Source organism: Python bivittatus, unplaced genomic scaffold (genome assembly GCF_059951505.1).
Source record: "Python bivittatus isolate LINGU-HERP-01145 unplaced genomic scaffold, Pbiv_v1 ctg000820_np1212, whole genome shotgun sequence".
NCBI classification, from domain to species: domain Eukaryota; kingdom Metazoa; phylum Chordata; class Lepidosauria; order Squamata; family Pythonidae; genus Python; species Python bivittatus.
The window spans coordinates 265,228-284,974 of record NW_028277107.1 but is presented as its reverse complement, the minus strand read 5'-3'; the positions used below and the strand labels follow the sequence as shown (position 1 = coordinate 284,974).

At 48.5% G+C, this 19,747-nt stretch overlaps 1 protein-coding gene across 1 annotated transcript; it reads right to left on the bottom strand.

The window, feature by feature from the left end:
* Window positions 1-7,519: 7,519 nt before the first annotated feature.
* On the bottom strand, window positions 7,520-14,275 carry LOC148214019 (vomeronasal type-2 receptor 26-like). The gene is made up of 6 exons (XM_088128861.1): window positions 13,994-14,275; window positions 12,764-12,995; window positions 12,174-12,382; window positions 10,203-10,430; window positions 8,774-8,900; window positions 7,520-8,430 (listed from the first exon to the last, which is right to left on the bottom strand). The coding sequence occupies exons 1-6, from the start codon at window positions 14,273-14,275 to the stop codon at window positions 7,520-7,522; spliced, it is 1,989 nt and encodes a 662-aa protein (XP_087984987.1).
* Window positions 14,276-19,747: the final 5,472 nt, after the last annotated feature.

Below are 19,747 nucleotides of genomic sequence, written 5' to 3'. Positions count from 1 at the left end.
CCCGGGAGCGACGGGACAGGGGCCAGGGCCGGGGACCCTCCAACAGAGCGGTGGTCGATGTGCGTGAACCAAGGGCCAGACAGCTCAGGCATCACGATGACCCGGGGTTCGGGGCCCCAGAACCGCGAGTGGGACGAGAAGCTCGCCCGACTAGAGGAGAGGGTCGAGCGGCGTCTAGACGCCATGGAGGCAATGCTCCAGACCTTGCTACAGAGAGCGGGACCATTGGCGGTGAGCGATGGCACGAGCAACAGGGGTGGCAGTCCGGTACCCCAGCCGGCACCGCCCACGATGCCCCGGTCGGTGGACTGACGGGCGGCGGACACCCTGAGACTTCGAGGCATCACCGGGAAGTTCTCAGGGGATGCTGAACAGCTGCCGCACTTTATGACGCACGTCAGGGGTTTTATGCAGAGGGGTGGTCACCTATTTGCTAGGGACGAGGATAGAGTATCCTACGTGGCCGACCTGTTAGACGGCCAAGCGGCTAGCTGGGTGATCGGAATATACGACGCCAAGGCGGCGGAACTGCGGAGTTTCCCGGACTTCATGCAGGCGCTCCGGGACAGATTCGAGGACACATTGAGCGCCAAGCGGGCTGAGGACGACATCCTGCAGTTCAGACAGCGGGACAAATCGGTATCGGAGTACGCCCTGGAGTTCCGGAGGTTGGTAGAGAAGCTCACGGACTGGCCGGAGTCCCTGAGGGTGAAGTATTTTAAGAGGGGGCTCAATCCGGAGATCCTGGAGCGGGCACTGGGACGGGATGACCCGTCCACAGTGAAAGATTGGATCTGGCTGGCCGGAACGGCAGAATCGGGGTGGCGGCAGATTCAACAAAGCGCGAGGCGACGGGACCAGACGAGGGACCGGCCGAGGGAGAGACCCCCAGAGGAAAGGCGGAGCAGTCGGCGGCAGTCCACTGGGGGGCGAGAGGTGACGAGAACCCCGAACCTGTGCTTCCGATGCGGAGGCAGAGGCCACCGAGTGGCGCAGTGCCCGACAGAGCGGGAAGGAGCCTCACCACGGCCCGAAGTCAAGCCCCCGCGTCCTACCGGGAAAAGGGCCGGCCACCAACCACGGAAAAGTGCAGTGGGGCGGTGACCGAAAGAGGACGGAGGGGGTGGTCGACCCCGGAGATGGCATCCTCCAGAGAGGACTCGGAGCCGGCGGGAAATGAGGCGCGCTCGCACTGAATGGCGTCCCAGTGCGAGCAGGGGAACCAAGGCGCGCGGACCCAATCGGGGATGAGGACTGCCCTCCGTTCCGGGTGAGGATACACATCCGGGGGGTGAGATCCGGAGGGGAGGCACAGCTGCGGGCGCTGCTGGATTCAGGCTGCACCCACTACTTGATGCACCCAGCTGTGGTCTCGGGACTCAGACTACAGCTGAGGCGCCTCCGGGAGCCCATTGCATTCAGCCAGCTAGACGGCACGCTGGCAGGGGGGGGCCAGCTCAGTATTACACCAAGCCGGTCCAGATGACGATCGGGATCCACCGGGAAGAACTAAGATTTGTGGTGGTCGCGGAGGCCGACTACGCGGTGGTGTTCGGCTTGGCGTGGCTGCGGCGACGGAACCCACGGGTCGACTGGACGGCGGAGGCAGTGTGATTCGGGGTTGACAGGCCAGCGGAGTGCGAGAGCAGAGGGGACCAGGCCGTGGCAACGGGCGCGACCGCAACCACAGACGGGCAAGTGGAGGATCCGAGGCACAGGGAGGCGAGGCGAGAGCAGGCGGAGCCCAAGACCCGGGCGGCAACAGCAGCAACAGCAGCGCCGGAACCCCGGAGACTCGCAACGATCCCGAGGCGTAGGGAGGCAGCGGCGACTGGCGGAACAACTGCAAAACGAGAGACAGAGTCCGGGGAACCTACGATGAGCGGCAGAATCCTGAGGCAATATCGAGACCTGGCGGCGGCGTTCGGGGAGAAGGAGTCCGACCAGCTCCCTCCACACCGACCCATTGATTGCGCCATCGAGTTAGAGCCAGGGGCAACGCTGCCCAAACCGAAAATGTACTCCCTGTCAATGAGGGAGATGGGGGCTCTGCGGGAGTTCAAAGACAAGAACCTAGCACGGGGATTCATCCAACCCGCGAAGTCACCATTAGTGGCCCCGGTACTATTCCGGGAGAAGAAGGATGGCTCGCTCCGGATGTGCGTGGACTACCGGGGGCTGAACGCAATCAGCACCGAGTACAAATACCCCCTCCCCCTGATGAAGGACTTAATGTTGCACCTATCTAAGGGGAGGGTGTTCACAAAACTGGACTTGCGCAAAGCTTACTTTAGGGTCAGGATCTGCGCTAAAGATGAGTGGAAAACGGCATTCAACACGCCGCTTGGAAGCTACCAGTTTTCTGTGATGCCGTTCGGATTAAAAGGGGCCCTGGGGGTGTTTATGCAGCTAATAAACAAGGTGCTTCACGACCTACTCTACCGGGGCGTCCTGGTCTACCTGGACAACACCTCATCTACACCGAAACCCTGGCGGAGCACGTCAGCCTGGTGCGCACGGTGCTCCAGAGACTGCTGAAGGGGCAGCTGTACGCGAAGCTATCAAAATGCGAGTTTCATCAGGAGCAGCTGGACTACCTCGGCTACCGGATATCCAGTCAGGGAATTGAGATGGACCCGGCGAAAGTAAAGGATGTTCTGGGCTGGGAAGCGCCACGAACCCGGAGGCAACTTCAAAGCTTCTTGGGGTTTGCGAACTTCTACAGATAGTTTATCCCGAACTTCGCCCAAATCGCCCTTCCCCTAAAAGACTTGCTAAAAACCAAGGGCACTGGAAAACCCCCCAAGCCCAGCATGACACTTGCGTGGACTGCAGAATGCCAGGGGGCATTTGAGGAGCTAAAACGGCGGTTCACAGCGGAGCCGATCCTGCGCCATCCCGACCCAGATCGGCGGTTTATCATCCAAGTAGATGCGTCAGACGTGGCAACGGGGGCGGTCCTGCTCCAGCCCAGCCTGGAAGGGGCCATCCACCCATGCACCTACGCCTCCCGCAAATTCACAGAGACAGAGAGAAGGTGGATGGTGTGGGAGAAAGAGGCGTACACCGTCAAATGGGCGCTAGCAACGTGGAGGCATCTATTGGAGGGGGCAGCTTAACCATTCGAGGTGTGGACGGACCACAAGAACCTCGAAGCCCTGAAGTCCCCGCGTAAGCTATCCCCCAAACAGGCGCGTTGGTCCCAATACTTCGGGAGGTTCAGGTTCACCCTAAAACACATCCCCGGGAAGCGCAACTTCCTAGCAGACGGGTTGTCTCGCATGCCCCAGCACGCCAGCCTACGAGAGGAGATCGTGGACTCCATCATCCCTGCCAGCAGGCTGGCTGCAAAGGCAGTGACCCGGAGCCAGACCAAGGGGGAGCGACGGGACGCGGCGCCTGAGGTAAAGCAAGGGTTTTCGGAGGGGGCAGAGCGCGACGCTTGGCTCAAGCAAAACCGAGAAGCGCTAACCAGCCAAGAGGGTTTGTGGTGGCACGAAGGGAAGTTGTATGTGCCCGAGGGGTGCCAACGGGAGGTCATGGAAAGAGCCCACAACATCCAGAACGCGGGGCATTACGGCTTCGTGAAGACGCTCCACTTAATTCGGCGGCAGTTCTGGTGGCCAACGCTCCGGAAGGACGTGGAGGCACACTCGGGGGGTTGCCCGGTGTGCGCAACGGCGAAAGGGGCCAAAGGCAAGCCTAGGGGGTTACTCCAGTCGGTAGCGGAGCCCGACGGCCCATGGCAAGAGATCGCCATGGACTTCATAGTAGAGCTCCCGGAGAGTAAGGGGAAGACCGCCATTTGGGTGGTTACGGACTTATTCTCCAAACAAGCGCACTTTGTAGCGTGCTGGCGAGTTTCCACGGCAGAGAGGTTGGCGAGGCTGTTCGTGCAACATATTTACCGGCTGCACGGCGCGCCCCGATGGGTCGTCAGCGATCGGGGTGGCAACTTCATCGCACAGTTCTGGAGGGAGTTCCTGAAGCGGGTGGGGACGAAGCAAGCCCTTTCCTCCGCGGCGCATCCGCAGACGGACAGAGCCAGGGAACGCCTGAATGGGGGGTTCGAACAGTACCTGCGCTGCTACGTGGCCCACCAACAGGACGATTGGGCGGAGCTACTGCCATTCGCGGAAATAGCATACAATAACGCCGTCCACAAGAGTACCGGCTTTTCTCCATTCAAAGTAGCCACTGGGAGAGACTTCGTCCCCATGCCGGAGTTGCCTCAGCCGGAATCCCAAATCAACTCCCTGGACGCCTGGTTCGCCCAAATCGACGCCACCCGGCGAACGGTGCACGCGGCATTGCAAAGAGCCAAAGCCGATTACAAAAAACACGCGGACCACAAGAGACTCCCCGAGGGGCAGTGGAAAGTGGGGGACCAGGTGTATTTGTCAACCAAAAACCTAAAGACGCACCAGACATCGAAAAAACTCAGCCCGAGGTTTGTGGGGCCGTTCCCATTGCAGAGGTCATCAGTCCAGTAACCGTCAGGCTGAAGCTCCCGAAAAGCTTCGGGAAGATCCACCCGGTGTTCCATTGCAGCCTGCTAAAGCTGCACTAGCCGGGGAACGCCTTGCACAAGGCAGAGGGGTTGCCACCACCCATCATGGTCGGTGGGGAGCAGCATTTCGAGATCTACCAGATACTGGATGCCAGGAGGCACAAGTGGCAGGTCCAGCTCCTACTGCAATGGAAACATTTTCCCAAGTCCCACATCGAATGGGTAAGCAAAAGCCACATAAGAGCGCCGGACCTAGTGCGGGACTTTTACAACAAATACCCCGGGAAACCGAAATAAAGTCGGGGGGGATTTGTTTTCAGGGGGGCGGTATGTCAGGTTCGTTCAGCACAGGGCTTCGGGGAAGCTCGCAGCCAGACCACGCAAACTCCACCGGCGGCAGCTAGCGAGGAAAAGAGGAACTGAAAGCGCCGCTAATTAATGGGCCACCTGTGCCCAGCCAAACAGGAAAACTGCAGCGGAAGTTTTAACTATACACTGATAATGGCGTGAGCCAACAATGAACGGGGCCGCAGGCAGCGAAACAATATCGCCGCGCAACGCAGAACCCTCGGGCTTGCATGTAAGGGGGGGGGACCAACCAAAGCCAGGGGGGGGACTGTCAATCAAGGACAATGGACCCTGACCGAACCTGCCATCATGGACAGTTAAGAGGGTTTATTGGGGGGCCGATAATCCGCAGCGGTAACGCGATCGCGGGGCAAAAAAAGCGCGGGAAGGGGGGAATATAACGAGTGATGCAATTGTACCAAGCCAGTCCTGGCTTTGCTTGTGACTGCTACGTTATGCATGAGTAAACCTCTTTTGTGAACCACACGTGTGACGGGAGTTTCTCTGTCGAACGGGGCAAACCTTACAGCTTTGATGTCTCTCACTGTCCCTTTTAGTCCTCTTTGTAGCTTTTTGATATCATCAACCATTGTACCTTAGTGGACTTCCCACAGTGGCTGGGGAGAGGAGGCATTGTCTCACAGGGTTGGCTTCTCCTCCTCCTCCTCCTCCTCCTCCTCCTCCTCTTCTTAGATAGGGGATAAGAGGTCACCCCAGTGGAGCCTGATTTTCACATTGCTCATGGGTTGGTCCTGGCTCACCTGCTTTTTAAGATCTACATGGATCCACTGGAAAGCTTTCTAAGTGACTACCCTTTTGCAGTGCATGGGGTCTGTGGGGGTCTGGATGGGGAACAAGAGGGTTCAGCTGAACCCTCGTAAGGTGGAGTGGCCGTGGGTTGCGGGTTCCTCTGTATCTGGAAGTTTACCATCTTCCATTCTCGGGTGGGGCGGCGCTACCCCAGACAGACCCAGCGAGTAATCTGCGGGTCCTCCTCGATTAATGACTCCTCTTGAAGAGCAGGTGGCAGTCCTGGCCAGGAGGGCCTTTGCTCAACTCCGTATCATGCCCCAGTTACACCCTTTCCAGGATCAGGAGTGCCTCCAGTCAGTCACTCATGCTCTAGACATCTCCTGTATAGACCATTGCAATGCACTCTACATGGACTTCCCTGGAAAAGTATCCAGAAGCTACAGCTGATTCAAAATGCAGCCATGTGGGCAATTTTGGGTACCCCAAAGATGGCACACATCACATGTTTCCTGCGCGAGCTTCATTGGGTCGCAGTTTGCTGCCGCTTCCAATACAAGGTGTTGGTTATCACCTTTAAAGCCCTACATGGCATGGGACCAGGTTACCCGTCTCACCCCACTTGTATCGACCTGTCCCACCTGGTCAAGCAGAGAGGATACGCTGCAGACCCCATCGATAAAGGAAAGTTGACTGGTGGGGCCCAGAAGGAGAGCCTTCTCTGTTGTGGCTCCCGCCCTATCAATACCGTTCCCTTAGAGGTGAGGCAGGGCCCTACTCTCTTGACCTTCCAGAAAGCGGTCAAAAGCTGACGATGCCAACTGGCATGGGGTGAGAAAAGGGGCAACCAACCCTGGGGGTGGCTAGCACCTTGAAGTTGCTCCCATATGTTAATATCTTTTTCATCACCAGGATCTTGGAAGATATTATTTATGTATGTATTTGGTTTTATTGTGTTTTTATACTATTTTAATTGTATTTTAACTAATATTTATTTGTTGTTTTTATTGTAAACCGCCCAGAGTCACTTCCCTGTGAGATGGGTAGTGTCTAAATTTGATATATAAATAGACATAAAAATAAGGATTTGGTGTGTGTACGATCAATATGCTGATGATACCTAATTATACCTGTGCACTCTGGGTTGTAGGGTGTGAAGGAAAAATAATAAAACAAAGCTGGAAACTTTCCCTCCTCCCCCTTGCCTCTACTGCAGCAAACCCTTTACTTCCCCATTCCCCCTGCCTCTCTTTCTGCCCCCCCCCCCCGCCGCTGCTGCAAACCCTTTCCTTCACTTCCTTCTGCCATTCTTTGCTCCTGCAAAACAAGATCAGCTCCAAGCCATTGCATGACCCAAGAGTGACTGTGTTCCGCTGCCAAAAATATCCCTCTTGACAATATCCTACAGAAACAATGGGAGGGCCATCTCCTGTCTGCTTAAGGGTTTGCTTAAGGATTCACTTTACTGGATAAGAAGACAGACAAAATGAAATTTCCTACTTGGACCTCTACAGATTTGCCAAAGCAAAATTTCCTCTCCTTCATTTCCCAGGACTTCCTGTCCGGGGAGACCCCACTTTGGAGAGGGTGAAGAGTTGGAGAGAGGTGGACACCTTCTAAAAGCACCTTTTCAAGTTGTGCAGCCTGGGAATTACTCCATGCTTGTAATATTGGCTTAACTCATTGAAACCACTTAGGGAGTGGCTGCAAGGGGCTGGGAGGAGGGGGCAGTATGGCCAGTTTGCTTTCAGCAGGATAGGTGGGAGCAGTGGAACCATGTCAGAACCATGGCAAGGCCAACCAGAGGTATTTAGAGGTTGACCCTAGGAAGCCTAGTGTATTACAAATCTTTTTAGAGATGGGAGACACATACACAAAATTATGACTCTGAGAAAAAGATTGCAGAAGTAATCAGATCTTGATTGATGCTTTCACAACTAGCTGCTCCTTGGTATTTAGATCTGGTCTTAGTAAAATAATGTAGCACTTAGGGAAAAAGATGAAGCCCAGCAGGCCAGCACTGGAGGCCAAAATGGAGAAGATCTGCACAGCCACCATGTACTTCCCTTTGGTGCTCAGGTAGGAGGGTACAAAGGACACCCAGACACTGCAGAAGACCAGCATGCTGAAGGTGATCAGCTTGGCTTCATTGAAGGCCCCAGGGAGGTTCCTGGCCAGGAAAGCCACCATGAAGCAGATGGTAGCCAGGAAGCCCATGTAGCCAAGAGCAATATAAAACATGGCCAGAGACCCTTCATTGCACTGCAGGATGATCTCTCCTGGTTGGGTGTGCATGTCAGAATCAGGAAATGGCGGAGAGACCACCAGCCAGATGCTGCAGATGACCACCTGGATACTGGAAGAATAAAGGATGATGGAGTTGGCCAGACTCCTCCCCAGCCACCTCCTCACTTTGTTCCCTGGCTTTGTGGCCAGAAAGGCAAGGACCACCGTGACTGTTTTGGCCAAGACAGAAGAGACAGCAATCGAGAAGACGATGCTGAAGGCTGTCTGCCGGAGAAGGCAATTGGCTCTCCTTGGCTGGCCAATGAAGAGGAAGGTGGTCGAGACGGAAAGCAGGAGAGAGACGAGGAGGATGTAAGAGAGGCTCCGGTTGTTGGCTTTGACGATAGGAGTTTTTCTGTGTTTCACAAAGATTGCTAGTACAAATACAGTAGGTAAGGACAAGAAAAATGCAAGGGAAGCCAAGATGGTCCCCAGATATTCATTGTAGGCCAGAAAGCTTATTTCCTTAGGGACACATTTATCTCGCTCCTTATTTGGATGCTGGTCTTCTGGACATTTGGTGCAATGATCTGCATCTGAAGAGAAGAAAAGTAACATTTACCAGGTTCAGCCCCTAATCTAGTCTATTCTATGCCACCAGCAAAGACGCTGCATGGGGTAAGAAACAGACAAAATGAAAGAAGGTGCAATTTTAGGGACTGTGACCAACTTTATGAAACTCTGAGGGCACTTTTCTTCTTTTTAACCCTGGTGGGGGATGCATGCGAATGAGTTAGCAGTTCATCTTTCATACCTTGACTTCCTAGTCTGTCTATTTTTAAATATGTTTCAGAAATTAGCCAATCAAGGTGAGATCTTCACAGAGGGATAAGTGTCAGCCTTCTTATTGAAAGGCTACCTCACTTTGGAGTCACACACCTTCCTGAGAGGAGAAGGTCCCCTCCGCACAGAAAACACAGTCATAGCAGCAAATGGGCTCCCCTTCCTGACCCACCTTGAAAAATCCAGACTGACACCTTTCCACACACCTGGGGGGAGGCAGACTCTGAGCAGAAAAAGGGGAACATAAAGGAGAGTACATTAGGGTTGTCATCAAAGGAAAGAAAAAGTAGACTAGGTCCATCTTGTAAGAGTTAACACATTCAGCATCGAATGAAACTCTCGCGAAACACAGGTTCAGCTAACGAACTTTACTCGGGTGTAATGCAGGTAATACAAACAAAGCCAGGATTGATTTGGCATGGTTATACAGAGCGGTTTTATACGGTTCCCTCCCTGACCCAGATTTACCCCCTCTTTCCCGCCCTTCTCCTCGTTGCCTCGGTTACTGAATTGCCCAGGGTATTTCCCCCTCACCCAAATGGCAGATTAAGCCGTGTTTCTTTGTCTCTCTGATTTCTGTCCTTTGTCTGTAGGGTTGTTGAGTTCAGTGGGCTTTTCTTCTGCGGGCTAAGCCGGGAATCCTTGATTGCTTGCTGATCGCTGTGCTTCCGAGCCACTGCGGTCTGCGTTGCCTGGGGCACTCGAGGGAAGCTGGCTTTGTTACAAAGTATCCACTTCTGCCCTGAGTTAATCGCCACCACCTGCCGGCAATTAACTTGGGGTTCGCCTGACTTCCTCTTTTCTGCTGCCTGCGCCTGAGGCGGTGAAACTGACTAGGGCCGGTGCAACTGAGCAGCAGCATTCACTGTGCCGGGCCGGTGAGTCTGACACATGTAACGGAAGCAGCTGTTTATCCTGGAATCTCCCTTCTGTGAGATCAAAGCATCTGAGTCTAGGAAGAGATGTTCCTTCTTTTTCACCTCCAGACTGTGGAATAGTCTGCAATGAGAGATTAGATTTGCCTTGACTCTGTTGGCCTTTGAGAGAAATGGTCAAATGGAGCTCTTCCAGGAGTCCTTTGTAAGAGCCAGCCTAGCATTTTAGGAATTGGTTATTGTATTATGTGTGTTTCAGTTTTGTAAACCACCGTGACGCACATGATTATGGCAGCTGAAAATTGCATATATAAAAAAGAAACAAATAAATAAACTCTGTCTTCCGGTGAGTCTGCTCCCTCAATTTTTTACATATTTGTCTACTGTTCATCATGAGTTTTAGTCCACATCTATAAAACATGGAAAGCATTATAAAAATAAAAGCAAAATGGCATTGTTTGAATTGGGAATCCAGACTCCCTTAATCAGGCGTAGCAGTGGACATGTAAGCCACAAAGGTGAGGAGAGGTTCTCTGCAACTCTCCTGAACCCTTGAAGGGCTTCAGAGACTTCAAAGAAGCTCCACAGAGAATGTGTTGATCAATGACAATGCTGAAGAGGACAAATAGCAATGAAATGGTTTTCCCCACCTTGTTAGACATTTGGGGCCAGATAGCAGCATCCTGGTCGATGACAAACTTGGGTTCCTGGGACTTCTGTCTTGCAAAACTCCCAAATTTCACCCTGACAACAGACTTGTTGGGAAACCATAACCAGTTGACAATCTCCAAGTCAGCTGCCAGCTCTCTGTTCTTGTCCAAATACACCCCATCCACGGAATGGTTGTAAAACTGGGGGGTTTGCAGGAAAGGATGGAGCTAGAAAGGGAAGAACATCAACAACAAACATCTTGCAGCCTTTAACGCAATAAGAATGAGTCTCCCTTGTGCCATTCTTGAGCCAGGGTCTTCTGATTCACTGAATAGCTAAAGTCTCCAGGCCAAGGAGGAACATGGGTATCAGCTGCCCTGTTTTTCTTGTACAGTGTTTTTTCAGTTTCTCAGCCTAGCTTACAGCCCTAGGACTTTCTGGTGGTGTCCCATCCCCGTCCTCCTTAGGCCTGACCCTCCAAAGCTTCTAAGCACAGACGTGAAGGGCCAGCTGCAGTCATCTCTTCAGTTCTCATTGATTGTGGGTCTCTACTTGAATGGCTATGAAACTCATTCATGTTTGAAGAGCCCAAATATAAGTCATGAATACGTTTTTCTCTGTGTTCGAATATTTGGCCGTTGAAGCCTTTAGATGGATACATTATCACTGTCATATATTTATCTCTAAATTGAATACTAATTTGATCTCTAAATCTAAATGTAGACCTACACCTATGTGTATCTGCATTTTCATCTCCAGTTCTCTTCCAGAAGAGAGGGACTTCACTTGTGCTTGGTACATTGGTAGAAGGAGTTCCCCAGAGTAAGAATACAGGAATGTCCGTAATCAACTGCCCCTTAAGAGGGAATGTGGGAAACATAAATTGGTTTTCCATGGAAAAGGTGGGAGGTAAAGTCCTTGGAACTCAACCTGGAGATGCTGCCTTGAGGGACGAGGATATGAACTGCTGGGAATGGGTTCAGTTGTGAAATGACATTAAATATGATAGACATTCTGTGTTGAATTTCTGGGAATCTTTGGCCTAGTTTGGGATGGATGGCAGGAGCCTGACCACATTACTCTCAATTTAAGAAGCAGCTTGAGCCACAAACTTCATCCTTTCTTCAAATGTCTCTGTGAACACAGAGCTATAAACATCTCTTTAGGAAACCCTACTATGGCCACTTCATTGAGGCCATTTTGCTCCTCACACACAAGTATTCTTTGTTGTAGCAACCCCAGTCTGAATTTAAATCACTCAACTTACTATTAGTTTAAAAGTTAAAGAAATAAGCAGTAGAAAGGACATATTGCTGGTAGCCCCTAAAGAATGGAGATGCTTTGGACAGGGTCCCAGCACCATCCATTTTTTTTATTTATTTATTTATTTTTTATTTTCAAATTTGTATGCCGCCCATCTCCCCCAATCCATTGTGGTAGTGAGGATGGGGGGAGAATGACAGAGGGAGGGAGACGTCACAGCAGAAACAAGCAAATGCACAGTTAGAAACGGGTTATGCATTTATTCAATTTACAAGGCTGCCTAATTGGCAATGATTGGTTAGGAGGATGGAAGGATGGTATCTTCCTGCAGAGAAGGAGCAGGGAAAACGCCGTTCTCCAGAGACAAAGGGGTCTCACCAGATGTGGCAGGTGTTACCACATCGCCTGCAAAAACAATAGCTAGATGAGGGTGGAACAAATGGGACCAAGATATAGAAGGATCCAGATGATAACATTTTCCAATTGACCTTTATTATCCTAGTCTTCTCCTCCCTCTCTTTATCTACCATACAAACATGATAGTTAATGTCAGTATGATAGGGTCATTTGTTTGAAGGGGTGTGTTTGAGATGATCTCCTCAGAACAATCTGGCTTCCCCTCTCCATTTGCTCAATTCCTCCTGCTTAAGTAATTTTAAAAGTAATGGGTGTGTTCAGCTGAGATTCTTTGATGGAAAAGGAGATACCTGCCAAGGTTGTAGCCCATCCAGTCCCAAGATCTTTCCAGCTTCCTTCAGCATCCTCCTCTTGGATCTGGAGACACGGGCAGCATTCAGGGCTCGTGCCACAGCCCAGATGGAGTTGTAAACATGGTGGCTGTCGAGAGAAAGGGTGGCTTCAACCTCCTGCTCTCGTAGACTTTCCATTTCTTCATCCTCTTCGCATCTCCACCAGCCTTTAACAGAAAAGGGATGCTTTTGAAATGAACACAAAAAAACTTTGCTGCCAAACTCAAAGATTGAAGGGAAGAAGTGGAAAACAACATCACGTTTTATCCATTTCTTTGTCTGAATGGAGAAGGTGAAAATGCTGTGAACACGTTGGAAATCTTGAAACTGCAAATTAAAAGTGAGATCCCCCATGGCTGTTACAATCCAGATTTTTCCTACAGTAGGTTTTATCAAGAGCTGAAACATATGGTCAATGAATGCCATTCCATAGAAATAGAAAGTATGCAAAGTGGGCTCTGCATAGTAAATAAATACATTGACTTGTTTCCATCTGAGGTATAAATCAGCGTCCAAACTGTATAAATTCATATTGTGCCCAGATATGCTTTGTGAGAAAACAGCACAAATGCCATTTTGGGTGAGTAAAGGTGTTAAAGTTTTGAAGAACCTTTCTCCGTTATCAGTTTCTGGAGCAACAAGAGCCACTGAGGTCCATCTGAAATACTGGATCATTTTAACCATTGCTGTGTATTGAATTCCTTCTTTTGGGAGCATCCGGTAGAAAAAAGGGAACTGGGTTTTATCATTCAGATCATCAGAAACAAAAGCATAAGAAATCTGGAGAAAATGGAAGGAATTGGTAATGACCCGTGAAATCCAATTCATATATTATTCATTCCGAATATTAAGTAATTCCAAATTGTAATATGATTGCAGCACCAACAAACACACTAAAAATGGGGACTTGCTCAGTTCTTCGAAGCAACATAGGTAAGCCAAAGATTTTGCCATCATGCCAATCAGCCTTTGGATGACAGTTCTGAGGGAAAGGATCTCAGATATTGACTACATTAGCCAGACATGCAGACTGGCAGCAGTGCCCTTCTCTATCTCAGTAGCCAAAGCATCACTGGGATCAGCGTCTGGTGACTTCATAGACACACCCCTACAGCTTTCTCATCAGGTGTATGGAAGTGGGTTGCCAATGCCTTGCTGTGGGATTTACTTATTTATTTTTTTAACCTCCCAGTCTATCCTACAGCCTGATGGTCTCCCCTCCAAGTCTCAACCAGGACCAAGATGCTTAGAAGGAAAGGTACAGAAATCCTCATCCTCTTTTCTCCTCTCCTGTTTTCTACAAAAGCCCAGTCAAGACTGGTCCAGGAATTTATTTATTTATTTATTTTATTGATTAAATTTCTCACCCACCCATCTCCCCCTGATGGGGGAACTCTCGGCGACTCACAACAAACATTAAAAACAGAAATATATATGAACACATAAAACATCAGTTAAAAGCATTAGTAAAAAGGAGAACAAGAGCCCAAGAAGATGAAAAATCTGAGGCTGAAGACAGGAGGCCTCTATAGGGCTAGCCATCCCCATGCTTGAGATATTCCGTCCGCACCCCAGGCCAATTTTATTTCCATGTGGAGGAACAATGAAAGAGAGGTTTTCATCTTAGAGAGGAAACCGCTATAAAATTAGTGATTGCACTCTTGATCAACCAGTTTTACATCTCTACTACAACATTAAACATCTCTTGCATATTTTTGGAATAGCCTTGGAGATTCCAGGGCAGAAACTGACCATAATCCACACCTTTCCCTGCTAACCTGTGGGATTTTGTAGGTGCTGAGCATGGTTGCAATATGTCGGGAGAGGTTGGATTCGGTCCCTTCAAGAACAGCCAACAGATTTTTCTGTCTTCCGCATTTGTAGTTTGGAACATTTGCCTCCCCAGCAGAAAGCAGGTCCAGCAAGGCTTCTGTGTTCATCTCTGCATTGAAATGATTGTCGTGGACGTTGTAGCCCAGAGTGACGTTGGGTAAGATCAGGGGACTCTGGTTGATCTCGCGGATGGCAATCAAGAAGGACAGGAGGTACCAGACATGCATGATTTTATGCCTGGAAAAACAGAAGATGTACCATTGTCCCAAATTCAATTGTATTACCCCATTTACTTCTTGTTTCCTTATTGATATGAAGAGGAAGAAGTAGCAATCTTAATTCAGGGAGGCAATATGATGGGGTAGGCATGAGTGCAACTGGGTGGAATGATACCCATGATTGAGGGATGGGCTGTAGACTTTGACCCAACATCTGAAGAAAAGGAAGCGCTCTGAAGTTTAATTTAAAGGAGAAAAAGACTGATGGTGCTCACTTCTAATATATTTGGATTTTAACCGAATATAAAAATAGTACATTCAACCTCTAAGCTTAGGAGTAAATGATGTAGAAACTTAAGAAGTAACAAGGAAGAATCATTAAATATCTTCAATGTTACAGAAACAATTTGAGAGGGGTGTTAGGATGTTCTCATGGGAAGAAGAGCAAATCGCTTATCTTCAAACAAATTGTTATGGCTACAGAAATCATGCCACCTGTATTGGCCTTCTAGTTTGCACATATATTGCTATTTACTGCCACCTATTGGTGTCTTCATGCTAGTTACCTAAGGGGAGGTACATAGTTCCAATAAATTGTGGGTGATTATATGCTTCAGTGCTAGTAGGGTTTTAGTTGTCATGTAATCATTTTATACGTTATGTAGTTGTAACTAATAACCAAGTAGTGTACCTCTTCTCTGAGAATTGTTGGCTAGAGACGTTTAAGTTGAACTTGTGTATTGGATAAGTTTTTTTTAGTCTTGGGTGCCACATAAATGAGAAGAAGTGATTTTTCTATGTTTTGCATGAAACTTGTATTTTATGTAGTTTTATTTTTCTCAATAAACAACCAGATATGTTTTATAACTTCTGGCTGGATTTATTTGGAGAACAAGATAAAGACATTGCATTCTTTAAATCTCTCTAACGCTAGTGTATATTTTTTGGTGTGGAATGTACTCACACCTCTACTCTGCTTGACATATCCATGGTTTTCTTGGGGCAGTGGCAGCATGATCTGGTGGGGGATTTCATACTATCCCCTCTGTCATGGTCAGACCACTCCCTGGTGGCCGTGAGATTCTCCTATGATACCCCCCTCCACAGGAAGGCAGGACCTATTTGAACGCTCTGCCCCTGGCAACTGATGGACCTGCAAGGGTTCCAAAGGGAGCTGGGGGTTGTTCCTGAGGCCTTGCTGCATGGTCCAGCAGAGGCCCTGGCCACAGCCTGGAATAAGGAGAACTTGCTGAAATGGCCAGATTGACTTGTCTGATTAGGGAAAGAACAATAATTACCTTTATATAATACTGGAAACCCTTTATGGACTTTTTGCTGAAAATGGACAAAAAGGAATTGATAATCTCAGGATTTACTGACCACTTCCAAGGAACCAATGGTGACTGAAGACTGCTTTGCAGACAGTGGAGCTGATGGCCACAGTGGAAAGGGGAGCTGGTGAATGGATTAACTTCTCAGAGCTCCTCTCCAGATCAAGCAGAGGACTAGGATCACCCAAAATTTACTCCATGCAGAGGATCCCTGTAAAGAGATTGTAGAATAGCGGTCTCTGTGAGTTTCAGAGCTCTGCAAGAAGGTTCAGGAAAGAGAGACATTTATTGAGAGGCTAGTAGACAGATGCTACATTCGCTATCTTCCATTTCCTGAAGCACCTTTTGGAGATCAAAATTCAAAGCACTTTGTAGTCCCCCCACCAATCACTCAGAAAAGCAATGGGATCCTTTCCCTGCATTTGCTCAAGCAGAGGTTAGGCTGTCATGAGTGGTGAATGCTTTAAATCACATTCCTGAAATGACCAGGGAGTTGGATTCATGCCCTCAATGGCCCATTTCAGGTCTGATTCTTCTAAAGGGCCAGTATATTTCTCTGATGCTGAGTTGGGCTGGATTAGGTTGGGCTTAGGCAAAGTCTGTGGCCAACATGGCTTCAGTCCCAGTTAGCATCACTGACTATTTTACAGTAATCGCATTAATGTCAACTGTACAATTTAAACTTTAAAAATTTAATTGATAATGACAGACTACGTTCAAATGCATGCATGTCCTTTTTCAGTCTATCTTGTTGGAACCCAGATTCTTTGTCAGAGACTTACTGGAACTCAAGACATGAAAGATCAAGAACCACTGTTTGAAAGCTTGAATACCATGAATAGTTTTTGAGAGGACCTGCTCCTCCTTTACTGAAAAATGCAGTGCCTCACACATTCGCAGTAGTGCGAAATGTGAGACCTAGAAGGTGAAATGTACTGATCCAAATGATCCCATTCTCAAGGCAAGATCTAAAATGAGAAATGACAGTAACAGCCGATCGACAGATGGGCATCTGCTCTCTGCCTGAAGACTTGCATAGAGGGAGAGCTCATTTCTGCCCAAGGCTGGAGTTCAGTAGAACAATCCAGCAGAAACCCTGCCATACTCTCCAGATGCGAGAAGTCATGGTCTCTGTTTTTTCAACTGCTGTATCCCTGGACTCTTTGGAGTCAAATTAGGACAGAAATTTATAGAAAGTCCCAGAGAAAGGGGACAACCCCTTTAGGAATCAGTACAGAATTGTTGTGCTTATAACCTTCTCAGAGTGACTTACAAGGCAACTTCAGTAGTAGGACCCCAGCTGAAACTATAGGTTCTAAATGGAGCATATGTTGCAGAAATGAACCCCCCAATGAGATGGTCTCTTGGCCTGTAATGATTCCATGGATCTGCTTCATCCCTTTTCAAAGTCAAAGGGCATTTGACTCTCAGCATCTCGTAGGAAGCAGGAGCACCATCCTTGCTAGACCTGGAAGGCTGCCTGGTCCTGCTGTATCAGAAACTCTAATCGAGTCAATCAGTCAATGACGATAGAAGCCACAGACCTGTTCCAGCAGGACTGAGGTTTGGATCACTTGGCTAAGAGAGATGGGACCCACCCAAGACTTGTGTGAGGGTAAGATCACTGATGCAGCCCCTCCCCTCCCATAAAACTCATCCCAGAGCCTCAGGAGCACGCTGGAAGGATTTATGCTTCTGGCCTTTCTGTGCAAGCAATCTCTTTGTGTTGTTCCTTAGTTTGATGTTTAGGCTGAGAGTTGAAAAAGTCCCCAGAGAGTAGATGGAAAAACAACAAATAAATCACTATCATTTTGTTAATTACAAATAGAAGCCTCACTTTGCTGACCTCCTGGACTTTGAGATGAATCCATGTGCAGGTAAAACACCTGGAGAAACTCTGATGCAACTCTTAACTGTGACCTGGTGAGCAGAGCAGAGAAGATGGCTCCAGACATTCCTAAAAGTTGCCTTCACACCAGCCAGGATCAATAAAAAGATCTCTCCTTCCATCTTCTTTAAGGAAATACATCTTGCTGAATTCATCAAATAACTGAAATGGAAAGTTTAGAGGTCATCTAGCCTAACCCTCTGTGTAGTGCAGGGTTAGGGTTTCACACTTTTTCAGGCCATAGAACCTGTTTTGTTAAATCAATTTAAAATTTAATTCAATCAATTTAATTTAATCATTTAATTTAAAATGTGTTCAATCAATCAATCAATCAGTCAAAATCCCAGAAGCTCTGTTGAATGTCAGCTGAGAAGCTCTGGCCTTCTCACTGTGTATTAGTATTTGGGGGGGGGGGGGGACAACTCCCTCTGCAAGTGTCTAAGGGAAAACTCTCTTCCTTGCAGACAGTCCCCTCTCCAACCCATTTAGTCCCATGGATCCCATCCAAGTCCTTGTGGACCCTGAGGGTTCTGCAGAACTCAGTTTGAAAACCTCCACACCAGAGGAGGTCATACAGTCTGGAAGTTTCTCCTGATGTCTATCCCGAACCAGTTCTTTGTAATTTTAACCCACTGGTTCTGATCCTGCCCTCTGGGTCAACAGAACATAAGTCTACTCCTTCTACTGTGTAATTCTATCCTATCTCCCCTCACTCATCTCTTCTCCAGGCTAAACCTGCCCAGATCCTCTAACCATTCCTTGTAGGGCTTAGTTTCCAGATCCTTCATCACCTCTCTGAGCTCACTTCAATTTGTCACCGTCCTTTTTAACCTCTGGTACCTAGAACTGGATAGAGGATTCCCAATGGGGTCTGACCATGGCACAGTGGGGGAGGGCAATGACTGCCTGTGATCTGGACACTACACTTCTGCTGAAGCACCCCAAGTTAGCATTTGCCTTCGTATCAGCTCCATCACACACATTACCTTTTTCTTTTCTTTTTCTTTTTAATTCTCTATGGAAGCCACCCCTTCATGGATCACTGCCTTGTCATGGCGAAGGGGCTTGCATAACTCAGTGAAGCCATGAGCTATACCATGCAGGGCCACCCAAGACGGACAGTCATGACAGAAATTTCTGACAAAATGTGGTCCACTGGAGAAGGAAATGGCAACCCACTCCAGTATCCTTGCCAAGAAAACCCCATGGACAATGTTAAAAGGCTAAAAGATATGATGCTGGAAGATGAGCCCCTCAGGTTGGAAGGTGTCCAATATGCTACTGGGGAAGAGCAGAGGGCTATTATAAGTAGCTCCAGAAAGAATGAAGCGGCTGGGCCAAAGCCGAAAGGACGTTCAGCTGTGGATATATCTGGAAGTGAAAAGAAGGTCCGATGCTATAAAGAACAATATTGTATAGGTACCTGGAATGTAAGATCTATGAACCAAGGCAAGCTGGATGTGGTCAAACATGAGATGACAAGATTGAACATCGACATCTTGGGAATCAGCAAATTGAAATGGACAGGAATGGGTGAATTTAATTCAGGTGACCATTATATCTACTATTGTTGGCAAGAAACCCTTAGAAGAAATGGAGTTGCACTCATAGTCAATAAGAGAGTGGGAAAGGCAGTAATGGGGTACAACCTCAAAAATGACAGAATGATCTCAGTGCGTATCCAAGGCAAACCATTCAACATCACAGTAATCCAAGTCTATGCCCCAACCACTGATGCCGAAGCAGCTGAAGCTGACTGATTCTATGAAGACCTACAACACCTTCTAGAACTACCACCAAAAAAAGATGTCCTTTTCATCATAGGGGATTGGAATGCTAAAGTAGGAAGTCAAGGAGTAATTAGAATAACAGGCAAGTTTGGCCTTGGAGTATAACAAGGATGTATATTGTCACCCTGCTTATTTAACCTATATGCAGAGTACATCATGAGAAATGCCAGGCTGGAAGAATCACAAGCCGGAATTAAAACTGCAGGGAGAAAAATCAACAACCTCAGATATGCAGATGATACCATCCCTATGGCAGAAAATGAAGAAGAACTAAAGAGCCTCTTGATGAGGGTGAAAGAGGAGAGTGCGAAAGCTGGCTTGAAACTCAACATTAAAAAAATTAAGATCATGGCATCTGGACCCATCAATTCCTGGCAAATAAAAGGGGTAAAAATGGAAGCAGTAACAGACTTCATTTATTTGGGCTCCAAGATCACCGTAGACAAGGACTGCAGCCATGAAATTAAAAGAC